Source organism: Panthera uncia, chromosome B1 (genome assembly GCF_023721935.1).
Source record: "Panthera uncia isolate 11264 chromosome B1, Puncia_PCG_1.0, whole genome shotgun sequence".
Taxonomy (NCBI): Eukaryota; Metazoa; Chordata; class Mammalia; order Carnivora; family Felidae; genus Panthera; species Panthera uncia.
The window spans coordinates 4,050,041-4,065,353 of record NC_064811.1 but is presented as its reverse complement, the minus strand read 5'-3'; the positions used below and the strand labels follow the sequence as shown (position 1 = coordinate 4,065,353).

Below are 15,313 nucleotides of genomic sequence, written 5' to 3'. Positions count from 1 at the left end.
TTCTGTGTCTCCCTCTCTCTCTGCCCCTTCCCCGTTCATGCTCTGTCTCTCTTTGTCCCAAAAATAAGTAAAAAACGTTGAAAAAAAAAAATTAAAAAAAAAAAAAAAAAAGAAGATGTGATTGGATTTGATAAATCCCTTGCAACACTTAAAATCCCTAAGAGTCCAGCATGTTTGAAAAGTATACGTAATCAACAAACTGTGGCCCATCCATACAGTGGAATATTAATTCAGCCGTAAGAAGGAAGGGCATTCTGAGGCGTGCTACCACAGGAACGAACCTGGAGGGCGTTACACTCAGCGAAAGAGGCTACTCACTGAAGGACACACAGATGGAAGTAGAAACGTGGGGGCCGGGGGAGGAGGGCACGGGAGTCCGTGTCTAACGGGTGTGGCGTTTCATTGTGGGAAGGCGGGAAAGTTCTGGAGACGGACGATGGCGATGGCTGCGTAACAGCGTGAACATACTCAATGCCACTGATCAATGGTTAAGATGTAAATTTTGTTTTGGGTGTTTTACCACCATAAAAAAACACAAGAAAGTATGTGTCGGTTAAGATGCAGGGTATTTCTCAGGGGGGCTGCTTACACACCAGGAGGGGGGCGAGGCTGGGGCTTCTGTTGGGAAGGGCATCGGGCAGGGGCCACGGGCGTCTGGTGGTCCGGTAATGTTCCCGTTTTTGACCAGGCGGTGGATTTCACGGGTTTCTTTCTTTGATGGGTGAACTGTGTTCTCACGTGAGTACCGCCTCCGTACGTGTGCTCTGCCTGAAAAGCTTCCCAAGAGATGGGTGACACCTGAGCTCTTGAAACTCCGTGAGCCTGAAACGGGTCTAGAGAGAGAGGCCTGTGGTGGCTTCGCAGCGTGACCCCGAGGAAAGTCACGCAGCGTGAACAGGGTGGGTGTCAGTTAACAGGTGCTCTGTTCTTGCTTCCGGTCGCGGTCGGCAGAGCTGAAGGAGGCGCAGCGGAGGAGGAGGCAGCTGGAGGAGAGGTGCCGCCTGGAGGAGAGCATCGGGAACGCCGTCCTCACCTGGAACAACGAGGTTTTGCCTAACTGGGAGACAATGTAAGCCGCGGCGGTGGTCGGGCTGCTAGGCCACCAGGCGCTTCTCTCTGTCACCTGTAGCTGGCGGTGCCGTTCACTGTAGCTCCCGTCACAGCCCTCGGCAAATTTACCTAATATGTTTGCGTGGCCTGGAGTCTCCCTCCCCGCCTCGGCCGCGTCCTGTCGATCCTTGCCTGGACCCCGTGACAGCCCCCACCTAACCCCCAGTTTGTCCTGTGCTCTGTAGCCAGAGGGATCTTCTAAAGCCCAGGTCTGTGTCCCTCCCTGTAGAGAGTGTCCGTGACTTCCTGCTACTCCGCGAACAGTGTGAATTCCTCTGTGAGATGGCCCGCTGCTTTATCCGTAGGCTCACCTTCCAGCTCTCCTTCCTTGATGAGCCCTTTTCTTAGGGAGCCGCAGGGCCTTTGCATGTTCCATGTCCTTTGCCTAGAGTGCTCTTGCCCTGTAACTCCTCATCCAACTACGTCCTCATTCTTTAAAGCTGAGACTTCCCTGGGGAAAACTTCCCTGCCCAGGTGATTGTAGAAGACCCCTGGGTCTGCTGCATCCGTGTGCTCACGTGTCTATAGTCCTCTTTCTGAAGATGGGGACCGGGTCTTCTCTGACGACACCCCCCACTGGCCAGTACCCAGCAGAGTCTGGCGGCTGCAGTCATCTTAACAGCAGAGGGGCAGCTGTAGATCTTTTCTTCCTGCGTGTTCAGAATGGAGACGGGACAGCAGTCCCAGGGCCACGCACAGAGGCCGGTGCCTCCTTTCGGGCCTCAGCCCGTTAGCCGGGATGCCGGGGAGCTTGGATGCGAATTTCCCTTCAGCTCTTGTCCCTTCCCACTGAACCGTGTGGCGGGATGTTGGGGACTTGCTTCTGGCACTTCCCCGGGTGTTACTCGCTCTCGTCACGGGGTCAGATGGCCGTTGAGCATGTCTACTAGGTAAACAAGCTGTTCCCAGAGCCTGCTTTTCTGGGCTGGACCCAGTAACAAGGCTTGAGGTGCTCAGAGCCCTGGGGCTGCAGAACCGCCCCTCCCCGTCCGCGCCGTGCTGTCCGATGCTTGACGTGATCTAGATGCGTGCGTTATATATATGACAGCTGCCATTCAGTTCGCCGGCGGGGCTCCAGGCACTGTGCCGGGTACCTCTGTGCTCCGTCCCCCTTAATCTTCAGTACGGCCCCTGGAGGGGAGGGTTTCACCATCCAGGTGTTAGCGGGGACGTTACGGGGTCAGAGAGGGGCGATCTGCTCTGGGCTCCGCGGGCGTGGGTGGAGCGGGATGCAGACCCGGTTCCTGCAGCACCAGCCGGCGCTGCATTGAGAGGCGCCTGGGGAGTCTTTGGCACTTTACGTTTGTCCGGTGTGTTGGCAGAGCGTGTCCGTCGCGGCCAGCGGACCTCAGCGCCTTTGTGCGGTTCCGAACGTTCTGGGTTAGCAGAGTCTCCGTGGCCAGTGGAGTTTGGCAGCTCATTACCCGGGTGGCCGGTGCGCAGCAGTGCGGTGGCCGGCCACGGGGTTCTCGGGGTCCCCTCCCCTGCGGCTCTGCGGCCGTGCCTCCCGGCACCCCCACACCGTGCCCAGCTGTCGGCAGTTCCTGCAGCCGGCCAGGCTCTTTCTTGCCGCTGTGCCTTCCACTCAGAAAGCCCTTCCCAGCCTCTGTTTGCTTCACCTGCTACTGGTCACTCGGGGTTCAGCTCCAGAATAGCACCCAGGTCCCCTGAGCTGCAGCGCCCTTCCTGCTCGTGCGGGGGCCGTGGCACACCTGTCACAGCCATTGCCCAGCGGAAGCCAGTTGTTGATCTCCTGGCCTCTGGAACCCTGGGCTGCAGGCTCCCTGAGGGCAGGGGCTGTACCACGTGACTGTGCATCCCCCGCTCTCGTGGTCTGGGGCTAGGCACACGGGCAGACAGATTTCTTCATTGAGAACAAACTCCTAATTTCATGCTTCCATTTTTGTCCAGGTGGTGCTCTAGAAAAGTTCGAGATTTATGGTGGCAGGGAATCCCTCCCAGTGTGAGAGGCAAAGTCTGGAGCTTAGCCATTGGCAACGAGTTAAACATCACCCATGGTGAGTAGCTTGCGTGGTCCCAGGCTTGGAGAATCCATTTGTCATACCCCCGCCAGCCTCCACCCCCAGCCTTCTGGCTTCTCCTGTCCCCTTTGGCCTGTTAGGAAGAAAGGCAGCCGTTGCCGTGAAGCCGTGTCTTGTGAGAGGCCTGGGGACCGTCCTCCGGGAGGCCGGGGTCACTCCTAGCTGCTTCAGTTACCTGGTAGTTCAGAGCAAACAACTGCCTTCTTCCCGATACCGGTCCTCCTCCCTGGACAGACAGGGTGTCAGAGCATCGGCGGGCTGGGGCATGTCAGAGTCCTGTGGACAGCACGTCTTGATGGGCACATGACAGGGTTTCTGTGGAGGCATCCTGTTTGGGGGATTGTTGGCTTTTTGCAGCATTTTGTTCCAGGCACCTTAGAGGGACGGCTGCTGTGCGCAGGGGCCCCTGAGGCACCGGTAGCTTGTGCCAGAGGAGACCTCGAGATGGGTACTCCCCTCTCTCAGGGCTGTTTGTCTCGCTGGATGCCCTGTGTGGTGCACTGGCCCTTGTCCTCCGTCAGCGGCGCCCAGTGGGCTCCCTTCCGCTCTGAGCCCATCGCCCAGTGAGACTGTGCGCGCAGCGGGCCATGGACGCCAGGAGCTCAGAGACTTACGATTACGTGCTTGATCGATGGTGGTCTCTACTCCTTCCCTTTCTCCTGGCTGCGATCTCAGCTGCTGAGACCGGAGCTGCTTCCTCGTCGTCTTTGTATTGGTGCCCAGGAAGTGCCTGTGCAATTGACGGTGGCGGTTTTTACCCTGTTGAAGACACTGGAGTTGAAAACAGATTAATTTGGATCTTCTCTGTGTAGCTAGGGCTCGTGTTATTTATTTATTGCCTTTATTTATCTATTTTTTTTTAATCTTACAAGACTTTCATCTTCTCTCCATGATCGTGGCCTTGGCCAGGCAGCGGATGGTTACTGGTTTCTATATACAGTGATGTCCTCAAGGCTCCCTTTTTGGCCAACCCATACCAACCAAAACTCTACCTTCTTCATGTGAGAAGATGATGTGTAACATTTAACTTGTAGCAACTGATTTGTTAAAAGCCTCCCCAGAGGTAGAGGTGTGGACAAACTGCTGAGTGATTATCCGGGTCCTTATTCTTGAAAATTTTCTCAACTCTTTCAACGGCCGATTGTGGTACAGGGCACTGTGTGTGTCCGGTTTTCGTTGATGCCTGGGTAGATTTTATTTGAATTAGAGTCTTCCGTGGACCATATCAGAACAGATTAGGCTACACAGCTAATTAATCAGTGACGTACCTTGAAAGTTTATCTAAATGTTGATATTGGCTCATTTTACTTAAATCGCATCTTTCTTGAGGAGCTGCCTAGGGTCCGTGGCCCCCGCCAGAGCTGGTGCTCAGGAAGCTGGGGTCCCGCCTGTCATGCTCTCCACTCTGTCACCTGTGCCCAGCCCAGCGCTCTGCACACGACAGGTGCATTTAATGAACGAATGCCAACTATTGGGCTCTACCTGGTCTTCGTTTTACTGAATATTTAAGCCAGTGTAAGAACACAGATGGTCGTGAATTCCAGTTGTCCAGGCCGGACATCACATTAGACTCTTTGCTTGCACGTCTTACAGAGCATCGACGGCCATCCTGTGCCCCAGACGCTCGTGTGTGGCGGAGGCTGTCCCCTGCCTGACTCTGAAGCCCGCGTTCCCAAGTTGGGAAGGCCTGGGGTTTTGCTCTTAAAGGTTGTGGTTGTGAGACTGGACACTTAACTGGAAGTCAGTGTGATACTAGTTATTAGGGAAGTAATCCGCTGTTAGGGAAGTCAGGCTTGAGCTCTGAAATTGGATTTGGGAAGAAGGTGTGTTTTCTGTCTCCCTCGTCCCCGTAGACACAGGAGTAAAGCCACGGAGATCATATTTTTTAAAACCCTGACCCTTTGACCATCCTCCCGTGAGTCTGCTGGCGTCTGTGCTTTAACTGTCACATACCTCATTTGGAAAGGGGCTCCCTGTGCTCAGGGGCCACGCGGCCGTTCTCTTCTGTCTTCTGCTACCGTGACCGAAGCTGGGTCCCCCTCCTGGAAAGTGAGAGCAGGCCGAGGCTCCCTACACTCTCCTGTCTAATGATGATAGGGTGAGGTTACATTTCACAGTCATACCCTTTTCTGCCCCGGCCCACTAGCATGCTGGCTCTCAGATCTTTGACGGGGCTGGAGAAAGGTCATTAATCAAGATCTCACCTGTTGGAGCATCATACTGGTAACTACAACTCTCGGCTTATATTTTAATAAAACAGCATGTGCCGTCTGGAAGGCAGAGGTGGTGTTCTGCCTTATTTTCTGCAGGTAACGGTGGGGAAAATAAGGTCACAGAAGTTCTCTGGGTAGCTGCAGGTAAAGTCTTAGTGATCTGTTGGTGCCCATCCGTGATCCGGACGTGGATGGCCGGGCAGCACCGGGACCGGGCGATTTGGAGCCTGCCTTGTGGGGACTCATCCTGGTGGTGCCCCGCCAGCAAGAACCTATAGGTTTTGAAGCTTCTGCCCGTTTTGCTTGCCCCCCCCCCCCCACCCACTTCAGGCAGCAAGATTAGGAAGGCTGGGCCGTGGAGGGTAGCGGTTTCATCTTGTCCTTGTCTGGAACCAGATGGGTTTCCGCTGGTCTCTACCCCCCTCCATCGGTCAGATACCCATTGACTGTATTATTGATCTGTGTCTGTCCCGGCGCCGTTTGCTCTGGACGCATAATGAGCGAAAGACCTTTGTGGTCTCGCCCCCGAGGAGCTCACCCTGCTAGAGGCACTAGACCCACAAACAAGTCAGACACGAAAGCATTGTATGGGTGGGTTGTGTAATTTAAGTAGACGCCACACACAGTGGTCTATCATGTGTTCTTTCTTAGTACCTGGTGGTGTCGTTGGCCGCGTTGGGGGGACTTGTGTACGTGGCTGAATGGGTGTGCAGTCTGTGGTTGAACAGGCAGCAGTGTCCTCTCTGGTTCCCGTGAGGAGACATACTCCCATGTGCATGTGACACTTACCCGGAGGCTTCTCTTCCAGAGCTCTTTGACATCTGTCTTGCCCGAGCCAAGGAGAGGTGGCGGTCCTTCAGCACAGGAGGCTCCGAAGCGGAGAACGAAGGTATATGTGGCTCTGAGTCCCGCGGGCCACCTTGGTCAATTACGTGTGTCCTTATTTGTTACATAACCAACAGAGTTTACTTAACAGGCATGGTGGTTGGTGCAAATTTACAAAAAAACTTCACAGGAAAAGGGATTTTTTTAGAGCAAACAAGTTGAAGAAACAACGTTTAGGAGAAAGCATTTACCAGTTCCTGCGGGGTGTTTGTGTCCAGACGTGCAAGAGGGCCGGTCCTAACCGGGGGGTTTCCTTTATTCACTGTTCACGTGATTTCCGTCAGGCTGGCCCCTAGGGCTGGGCCAGGGTTGCCTCATGCAGGATTATGGGAACTACCCCAGGGAGATGGGGCACTGCACGTTTGCCACACGAGCTTCTGGAATTTCCGTGATGCACAGGAATGATGACTTCGGTTGGTTAACTAGTACCTTGTCGTGGTTTTTTGCGTACTATGAGTGTTGGAGTTCAGAAAATATGAAACTAGTCATCCGTAAACATTTCTTAGAAACGGAACACGAGAATGTGCCCCGCGGTAACTGCCGCACAGGCTGAGTTCCCACCAGCGATGCTGGAGACCATGTAAACGTGTGTTGTTGTTTCCCGGGCCTGGAGCCATTGGTGTATCGTCCTTCGTTTGTCCCTCCCACTTGTTGACGTAAGGTAACACCAAGTCAGGTTTTGATTTCAGACCCTGGAAGATACCTAATGATGACCTAGCATCAGATGGGGCTGTGAGACGTTGCTCTTCAGTAAGAAACTCCACAAACTGTTGGAAGCCCAGAGTGGAGTCTGTTGGCTCACGCTGCATTTCGGCCCCTGTCCCTGTGCAGAGCAGCTCCCCTGTTTGATCCCTGTAAAGCTTCAGAGCCTTCTGATTCTCGCACTTGCTTGCCCCTGACAGGTGTCGTGACTCTTGATCTTTTGATAGATGCCGGTTTTTCAGCAGCGGACAGAGAAGCCAGTTTGGAGCTTATTAAACTGGACATTTCTAGAACGTTTCCGAATCTTTGCATTTTCCAGCAAGTAAGTGGTGGTAATTTGTTGCTTTAAGTATGTTTCATCTAAACGTCATAGACGCCAAACCGTACATGTTTGTAATCAAGTTTGAAAATACTAGGGGATTTTGGGGGGAGTGGGGGGAGGGCAGTGTCACGTCAATACGTTTCGACTTCACCAATAAGGGGAACTGGTTCTTTCCAACAGACATTTAGCATGGCCACGTCCCTGCTTTTAAAGGCCGTTCTGGCCTCCTTTGGAAATGTATTTATGGAGGCCTCGGTAGGTGTGGCACGGGAAGGGCCCCGTGTGCTGTTCTGTCCGACAACTTCCCCTGGTGCTGCTTCGGTTCTGGGGCCGCACACAGCACCACTCGGGACGTGATCCGGTGTGGTCGAGCCTGGGGTGTGGGGCGGGGCAGGGCGGCTGCAGAAGTCCTTGGCAGCCGCGGGTGGCAGTGAGGGTGGGCTTCTGAGCAGATGGCCCAGGACAGTGTGACACCACTGGGTATAGAAGCCAGCCACGGGAGCCAGGATGCAGTATTCTCTTGGATGGCAGGAAAGAGACCAGTGGGGCTTTCCCGTGAGCTTCTGATTTTGCAAAGATTGGACGCAGGGCTGCCAGCAGTGGATTCTGGAACAGAAGGCCTCTTCTTCTGACAGCAGACATTTACCTGGGGGGCTTGTTGGACCCTCCCGTATCCAGTCTGTTACGGTTTTTGCCAGTTCTGCTTCTGAAATATCCTCGAATCTGTCCTGTGTTCCCGCCACCCTTACTTGGTGCAGATGCCCATCCTTCGTGGGTCGCTGCACCAGCTTCCACACGTGTCCCCGGCCTCCTCCATGCACTCACCTTGGGGCCTGCCGAGCCACCTGGGAATCCCCGATTCCCTTCTGTCAGGTCCATTTCTAGGATCGTGCCATGCACACGCTAGGGATCCAGAACACATGGTTCACCGGCCACCTGGAGTGAGCCCGGCATGCAGGTGTAGACATTAGAGACCCACGGGCTTTGCAGAAACCTGGGTGTGTCCCAGCACGGGGGAGCTGCAGCCAGGGCGTGGGGGAGGTGTCGGGAACCGGGTCACCGAGGAGGGGCTCTCAGGCTGTGCTTGGGGTAGGGACCAGAGAATGGGCAAGACATTCCGGGCAGAAGGAGGAGTAGAAGGGAAGCATCGGAGAGCGGATGGTGCAGGGGATCTCCGCTTCCCCCGGGAGAGAACCTCGCTGGAGGATCGGACAGAGAGCATGGAGTTCGGTGCTGCGGCCCCTGCTTACCGCCTCCTGGCTGCTGTGGCCGATGCACGAGCCCACACCCTGGAGGACGGGGAGTGTCAGGGCAGTGCTGAGACGCACTTGCAGCGTAGCTGAGAAGGGCGGTGGGCGCGCCGGGACGGGGCCCGGGAGGTGCTGGCGCCTTGCCGACGCGGATGGCCGGCGTTCCCAGGGCCGGTGACCCAGAGTGATCTCCCAGAGTCTTTCTCGGGGACTCAGCCTTCTCAACAGGTCCGCTGGGCGATTATCATGGTGCAGGGAGACGTGTCCCGAAGAAGACGAGCTTTAGGGATCTCTCTCGGATGGGGTCGGGGCAGATGGCAGAGAAGTTGGCCTTTTTCTTTCCTCCGGGTTCCTCTGGGTGTGTCCTCAGTCTGTGGTTCCCTCAGCTCCGAAACTTATAACACGTGATATTACAAAAGCAAAGGGCAGTGGGAGGGGGAGAGTGTGGGGAGATGGCCAAAGCACGGGCTTCTAAAATCAGGAGCTCTTATCTTTGTCAGAGAAAGGACACGTAGCATTCGGCAGGGCAGGAAGTCCTTTAAGTGAGAACCAATTTACCTTTAAGGAAAGTTCGTTGTGGCACTCTGGTGTTTCTCGGGTGGTGACCGTCCACACCCGTGTTCAGGGGGGCATTTGGTGCCACCACAGGAGCTCCCTGCCCGCCCCCCTTCTCTCATTTACCCTCCTGTCGTGGGCATTCCTCCCTTCGTTCCCCTGTGATTTGGCAGTGTCTCTTTCACCTGATATTTTCTGTGTGCCGGAATGTGATGGTCGAGGCCACGGCGTTCTTTCTGAGTCACATGCAGTCGCCTGTAGAGTGACTTCCTCGTCACACACGCCGTGTACGCTTTTTAGTCCTCGAGTTAACTGAGGCCGCATGGTGGCTGCGGGCAGGGAGAGCGGGATGCCGGCCGGGCCGGTGCCTTCACGGCATCTTCGGACACACGGACTCCGGCGGACGCGGCTCTGTGCTGGCTTCTGCGCTCACCTAGAAGACCGGAAGCCCCAGCACACGTCTGGGAGGGATGGCCGAACCGGGAGGGTGTCTGGGATACCACGGTCGCTCGCGGGCCTGGACTCTTGGAGGGTAGTTCTTAACGCTGCCGTGCTGAGAAACACGAAAGAATCCGGGGAAGGGAGGCAGGGAGGCCGGTCGGGACGGCGGGTGGCGCTCACTCCCGAAGAACCCTGGGGCGGGGAGCGGGCGTGCCCGCTGAACTGGGCAGGGGAGGTAGTTACCCAGCGGGAGCCCGTGAAGGGTGGTTTCCTCGGGAGGCGTTCACGCCTGAGCTGCCCTCTTTCTTCCGAGCAGCTTTGCGGGTTGAGTCTGCGGCCTCCCTCGTCAGCCGCGGGTCGGCCGTCCGCTTGTTGAGTTGCGCTGTGCGTGGAGAGCTGCTAGCCCCGTGCTTGGCCGCTGCTTGGTCGTCTGTGAACGGCCGGCGTGACCGGTGGCAGGAGCAGCAGCGCTGTCACACGCCGTCGTGAGCACTAACCAGACTTACGCACGTGTTGTTCTTGGTGTGTTGATCCTTCCAGGGCGGTCCGTACCATGACACGCTGCACAGTATTTTGGGCGCTTACACTTGTTATCGGCCGGATGTGGGTTATGTAAGTGAACTGTTTCAATACCTTATCCCGTTCTCCTCTACAAAGAAAGTCAGAATGCTGCCCAGCCCACCTGGGCCGCAAACGTCCGGTTGCGTGCCTTCAGGTTTTCTTTCGGTCGTGGTCGAGGGGGTTGGAGAGCCTCGTGGTAAATGGAGTCGCCTCCGTTTTCTTGTAAAGGGATCCAGCCGACACGGCCGCTCTGTGGCATTCATCACATTTTAATTGGGTTTGATGTTCATTTTTGGCACGTGATTTTTTTTTTCTAGCACTACATTAAAAAGATCCCAAGCAGTAACCATTTAAAAGCCATTGCTGCCGTTTTTGTGGCTTAGCAAGTGTGTGTGTGCATGGTCTTAGATGTAACACACTAAGTTAGATGCATGTTCCCACGGCACTGGGACGCTACATTCGGGAGGACGGTACTTCAGATGCCAGATGTGTAGCGGGGGGAGGTCCGTTTATCGTTCTCGTGGGGACGGAGGCGGGGACTGAAGGGGCGTGGGCCAGGCGGCTGATGTGACAGAGCCGTCCGAGGAGGGACGACAGGTCAGGGTCCAGGAGGCTCTCGGTTCAGCTTCGGGCCGGTGGGGGGGGGGGGGGGGGTGGCTGTGTGGGTCTTTCTGGCACGTGGGTGGGTGTTGACGGTTCCTCTTTCGGATGAAAGAGCAGCTCAGACTGTGGGGCTACCGTGAGTTTAACCCCCTTCTCTGCTTCCCTCAGGTCCAGGGCATGTCCTTTATAGCGGCAGTGTTGATCTTGAACCTAGATACTGCAGATGCCTTCATTGCTTTTTCTAACCTTTTGAATAAACCCTGTCAAATGGCGTTTTTCCGAGTGGACCATGGCCTTGTGAGTATCTTCAGCGTATACGCCCTGGGTACCCTGTCCTCACACAACCCGCGTTGCTAACCATTGCGTCAGAGGGGAAGGGAATGTGTTTTCCAGACGCACGGTTAACAGTCGTGTGTATGTATTTCTTGTTGGTATGGGTTTCTGAATACATTCTTTCAGAAGTATTTCTGAAAGTACATTCTTTAAACAAGGGAGGCGGGGTGGCTCCTGCCCGCATGTGTGCACTTTGTGGCACAGCAGAAGGCCGGGCGCGGGCTCCGCGTTGGGGTCTGTCAAACAGAACGTCGCACCATTCACCTCCGTTGCCGCCCACTGTCACACCGGGGCCCCGCTTCGTGCAGTGCGCTCACCACGGAGAGGAGACGTGGTTAAGACCAGCTCCTTGATTCGACACAGGCCACACTGTGTAGACATTGCTGTAGGCACAGAATAGGTGGAAGGAGCTGACAGGAGCCGCCCTCACCTGCTCCTGGGGGTGGGTCCTCTGCGTGGCGCAGATGAACCAAGGCTCGGAAACGAAAGGACCCATCGGGTCACGCAGCTGGTGAGTGGAAGGGGCGTGAGCTCAACCCGTTCTGCTTCCTAAGCCCGTGGGCTTTCTACGGCCCAGAAGAAGAGTCGCCCATTCAACGAGCCCGTTGGCCTTTTAATGGGCGCTGCCTGGATTGGCTGATAATTTGCTGATGATTGTCACCAGTACTTCTAGACCAAAACGATCTGATAGTTTAGATCAGCTGGAGAATATTTCTTCCTTAATGTCCTAAGGACTCTGAGGATTTCTTGCTCAGGCAGCACGTACGTTTAAAAAAAGAAGTATTTCAAAACTGCTGCACGAATGGCGGCCCGTAGGACGTTGACGACTCCTTGTGGAGGGCGGTTCGGTCCTGAGCGTCAGTAGTGGTAGGTGGCATGGGTGTCTAATTCTGCTTGTGAGAACCATTCAAAGAAAGCCCCGTTCCGAGAAAGTCACGAGCACGGACAAAGCATTACGCACAGGGATGGTTTCACGTAATTATTTATAGCTGTGATAATTTAAAATTATCATGAAAATGGAAACAGTTTAAAAGGGAGTTTAGGGGGAGACAGAAGGTTACTTAAAATCTGGCAGTAGAAACAACAGGTGTTGGCCAGGATGTGGAGAAAAAGGGCACTCTCTTACACCATTGTGGGAACGCAAACTGGTGTAGCCACTGTGGAAACAGGTTAGAGGTTCCTCAGAAAATGAAAAACAGAATTACCGTATGATCCAGCAGTTGGACTACTAGGTATATGACCATGGAAGATGAAAACGCTGACTTGAAAGGGTACACGCACCCCCGTGTTTATAGCGGTGTTGTTTATGGTAGCCAAACTGTGGGAGCAGCCCAAGTGTCCGTCGACAGATGAACGGGTAAAGAAAACGAGGCGTGCTCAGTGGAATATCACTCAGCCGTAGAAAATGAAACCTTGCTACTTGCAAAGACACGGATGGAACGTGAGAGTACGATGCTCAGTGAAACAAGTCAGAGGAAGAGAAGGACCATGTGATTTCACTTGTGTGTGGAATTTGAGAAGCAAAACAAATGAACAAAGGGAAAAAGACCAACCAAGAAGCAGACTCTCCACTGTAGAGAACAAAGTGGTGGTCACTAGCGGGGCGGGGCGTGGGGAGATGGGCGGAGAAGAGGTTCTGGGGGTGAAGAGTGAGCTTAGCACCGAGTAACGTGCAGCATCGTGGAATCACTCACTGCACGTACGTCTGAAACTAATCCAGCACAGCGTGTTCATGTACCGGAATTAAAATAAATGAATGAAAAGTAACGAAATCTGGCAGCACACCAGTGCGGTACTGATGTTTGCAAAAAAGATTGTACCGTGGAAGAGTTATTGAAGATAAAAAGCTAGTTTTCTTCAAAAGTATCTGAAATAGAACACGGGCCGTAACAGCTACCATATTTAACAATAGAAGGAAACGAACCACAACATTGATAGTATTTACGGATGGTCCTCTTTTGTTTCCGTACTTCTTAAGATTTTTGTACAGACTTTCACCGTCAGGAAAAAGCTTTTTATGTATAATAAAATGATTTATATTTGAATGTTTCCTAATTTTGAAGATAAGACCCCAGGTTTCTGTTTAGAAACCTGTAATAAAAACCGTACTTCAGAATTTTAATTTAGGGGGGCAACTGGGTGACTCAGTCATTCAGGCATCTGACTCTTGATCTCCAGCCAGATCATGATCTCAAGGTTTGTGGGGTCAAGACCCGTGTCGGGCTCTGTGCTGGTTGTGGAGCCTGCTTGGGGTTCTCTCTCTCCCTCTTTCTCTGCCCCTCTGCTCACATGTGCTCTCTTTTTCTCTCTCTCAAAATAAAAAACTTAAAAGAGAATTTTTTTAAGAAAAAATTTTTTTAGCTTAGGGGCTCCTGGGTGGCTCAGTCAGTTAAGCATTTGACTCTTGATTTCAGCTCAGGTCATGATCTCATGGTTCGTGTGTTCAAGCCCCGTCTTGGGCTCTATGCTGAGTGTAGAGCCTGCTTGGGATTCTCCCTCCCTCCCTCCCTCTTTTTCTCTTCTTCTCTTTTTCTCTTTTTCTCTCTGTCTCTCTTTCTCTCTCTCCCTCCCTCCCTCCCTCCCTCCCACACACATGTATACACTCTTTCTTAATATAAATAAACTTCAGAATTTCAGCTTATATTTTTAAGGAAAGATTATGGAATCATAGTGTTGAATGGGGTCTCCCAAAAGTAGCCCTGTGGACCTTGGGGCCCAATAGCTATGGGGGGTGGGGGGCGTCCTGTGCCTCAGGGGAGACAGGCAGCATCGCTGCCAGTAGCACCTCTCGCTACTGTGACATCAAAAATGTCCTCAGACATCGTCAGATGTCCCCCTGGGAGGCTGGGTCCTCCCCCGCCCCCGTTGGGGCCCACTGGTTTATAGTGCATCCTTCCCTTGGGTCTCAGAGTGCCATCGCCCTCATGCATCCTGCTGGTAAATGGGACAGAACTGGGCCACCAGGCTCTGGTGGGTAGGGTTTCTCATCCAGCTCTAGCTGTTCGTTCTGTTCCTGTGCTGCTCCCCTGCTCGGTGCACTTTGTTTTCGTTCCAACCCGCTAGGGGCCGGGAGGCACATGCCAGTGGGGTACAGGCCGTGGCTGCCTCCCGCTGCGTGACAAGGGCAGCGTTTCTAAGCCAAGTGGCGTTGCCTGTGCCACATGTTAGTCTCCTGTCCCCTCTGGATGCGCTGGGGTTGTGAGTGAGGGACGCACGCTGCCTCCGGTTCTTTCAGACGGTTAATCGGTCCTGCTTCTTAGAGAAGAACAGTGAGCCCACAAAGACTCCACCTTCGCAGCACAGTTCAAGGCCAGCCTTGCCGCACACCGATGGCAAGTTAGTGACCGCTCTGGGCTTCTGTTCTCTTATCTGTAAGTTGAGGAGATGCTACAGTGTAGCCAGTGATGCCCCTGTGACGACTAGAGAAGGCGCTGATGTAGAAATTGCCCGAGCCCGGCGAGGAGTTCCCCGGCAAGACGGGTTAGCAACTGCGCAAGAAGACCATTGTATCCTGAAAGCGTTAAGAATGTTGACTTTCTTCTGTAGATTGCAAACCTGTGCTGATAATCGGTTAATTGGTACATTTCACATTATTTCCCCAGATGTTGACCTATTTTGCTGCATTTGAGGTATTCTTTGAAGAAAATTTGCCGAAATTATTTGCTCATTTCAAGAAAAACAACTTAACTCCAGACATCTACCTAATTGATTGGTAAGACTGAATTTCCTATGTGTTTTCTCACCTTATTACTACCTATGACTCTGACTGTCCTCCTTTATTCCCTCAAGGGGAGAAATGGTTTCCTGGACCTATTTGTTTTCAGAGCGCCATGTGTCCATTCATCAAGCGAGATGTCACTAAGCCCCAGGTCTGTGCTTGGCTCTCTGCTGGGACCTAGTGACAAGTGGGGCGCGAGACACAGTGCTCTCCCGTCAGGAGCCCTGTCCGGAGGGAAGGCGTGTGTCTGTGGGCAGCTGTGACGCGTGAGGTGCGTGCTGTCTGTTAGGAGGGCGAGATGGACAGAGCCCCGGACCCAGGCTTGGGGGTCACAGCGCACAGAGGTGTCCCACGAGTTGGAGCCCAGGCACGATGTAGGCACGCGGTGGTCCAGAATTAGCAGGGCCGTGGCCGTCCATTCGGTGATGCTGGAGCCTAGAGCCGAGGGTGAGGGGGGCAGGTGAGAGAGGTGGGGAGGCCAGGTCGCGTGGGTCTTAGGTGCAGGACTATGGAGCCGGCGGGAACGTTTGCGGGCTTTTGGTGGGGGTAAGGACAGAGGTGGGTTATATCCGGAAGTG

The 15,313-nt window shown here is 54.0% G+C and overlaps 1 protein-coding gene across 5 annotated transcripts in view; it reads left to right on the top strand.

Moving 5' to 3' along the window:
* Positions 1-15,313, top strand: part of TBC1D14 (TBC1 domain family member 14) — a 105,965-nt gene that overhangs the window by 76,534 nt on the left and 14,118 nt on the right. For 2 of the 5 annotated variants that reach the window (XM_049630265.1, XM_049630269.1), the window contains exons 6-12: positions 952-1,069; positions 3,022-3,128; positions 6,174-6,254; positions 7,180-7,274; positions 10,061-10,132; positions 10,853-10,981; positions 14,620-14,729. In XM_049630265.1, coding sequence (XP_049486222.1) covers positions 952-1,069; positions 3,022-3,128; positions 6,174-6,254; positions 7,180-7,274; positions 10,061-10,132; positions 10,853-10,981; positions 14,620-14,729 — 712 coding nt within the window. Of the gene's footprint in view, positions 1-951; positions 1,070-3,021; positions 3,129-6,173; positions 6,255-7,152; positions 7,275-10,060; positions 10,133-10,852; positions 10,982-14,619; positions 14,730-15,313 lie in introns of all 5 variants that reach the window. The other 3 variants (XM_049630264.1, XM_049630266.1, XM_049630268.1) reach the window with 3 other exon arrangements.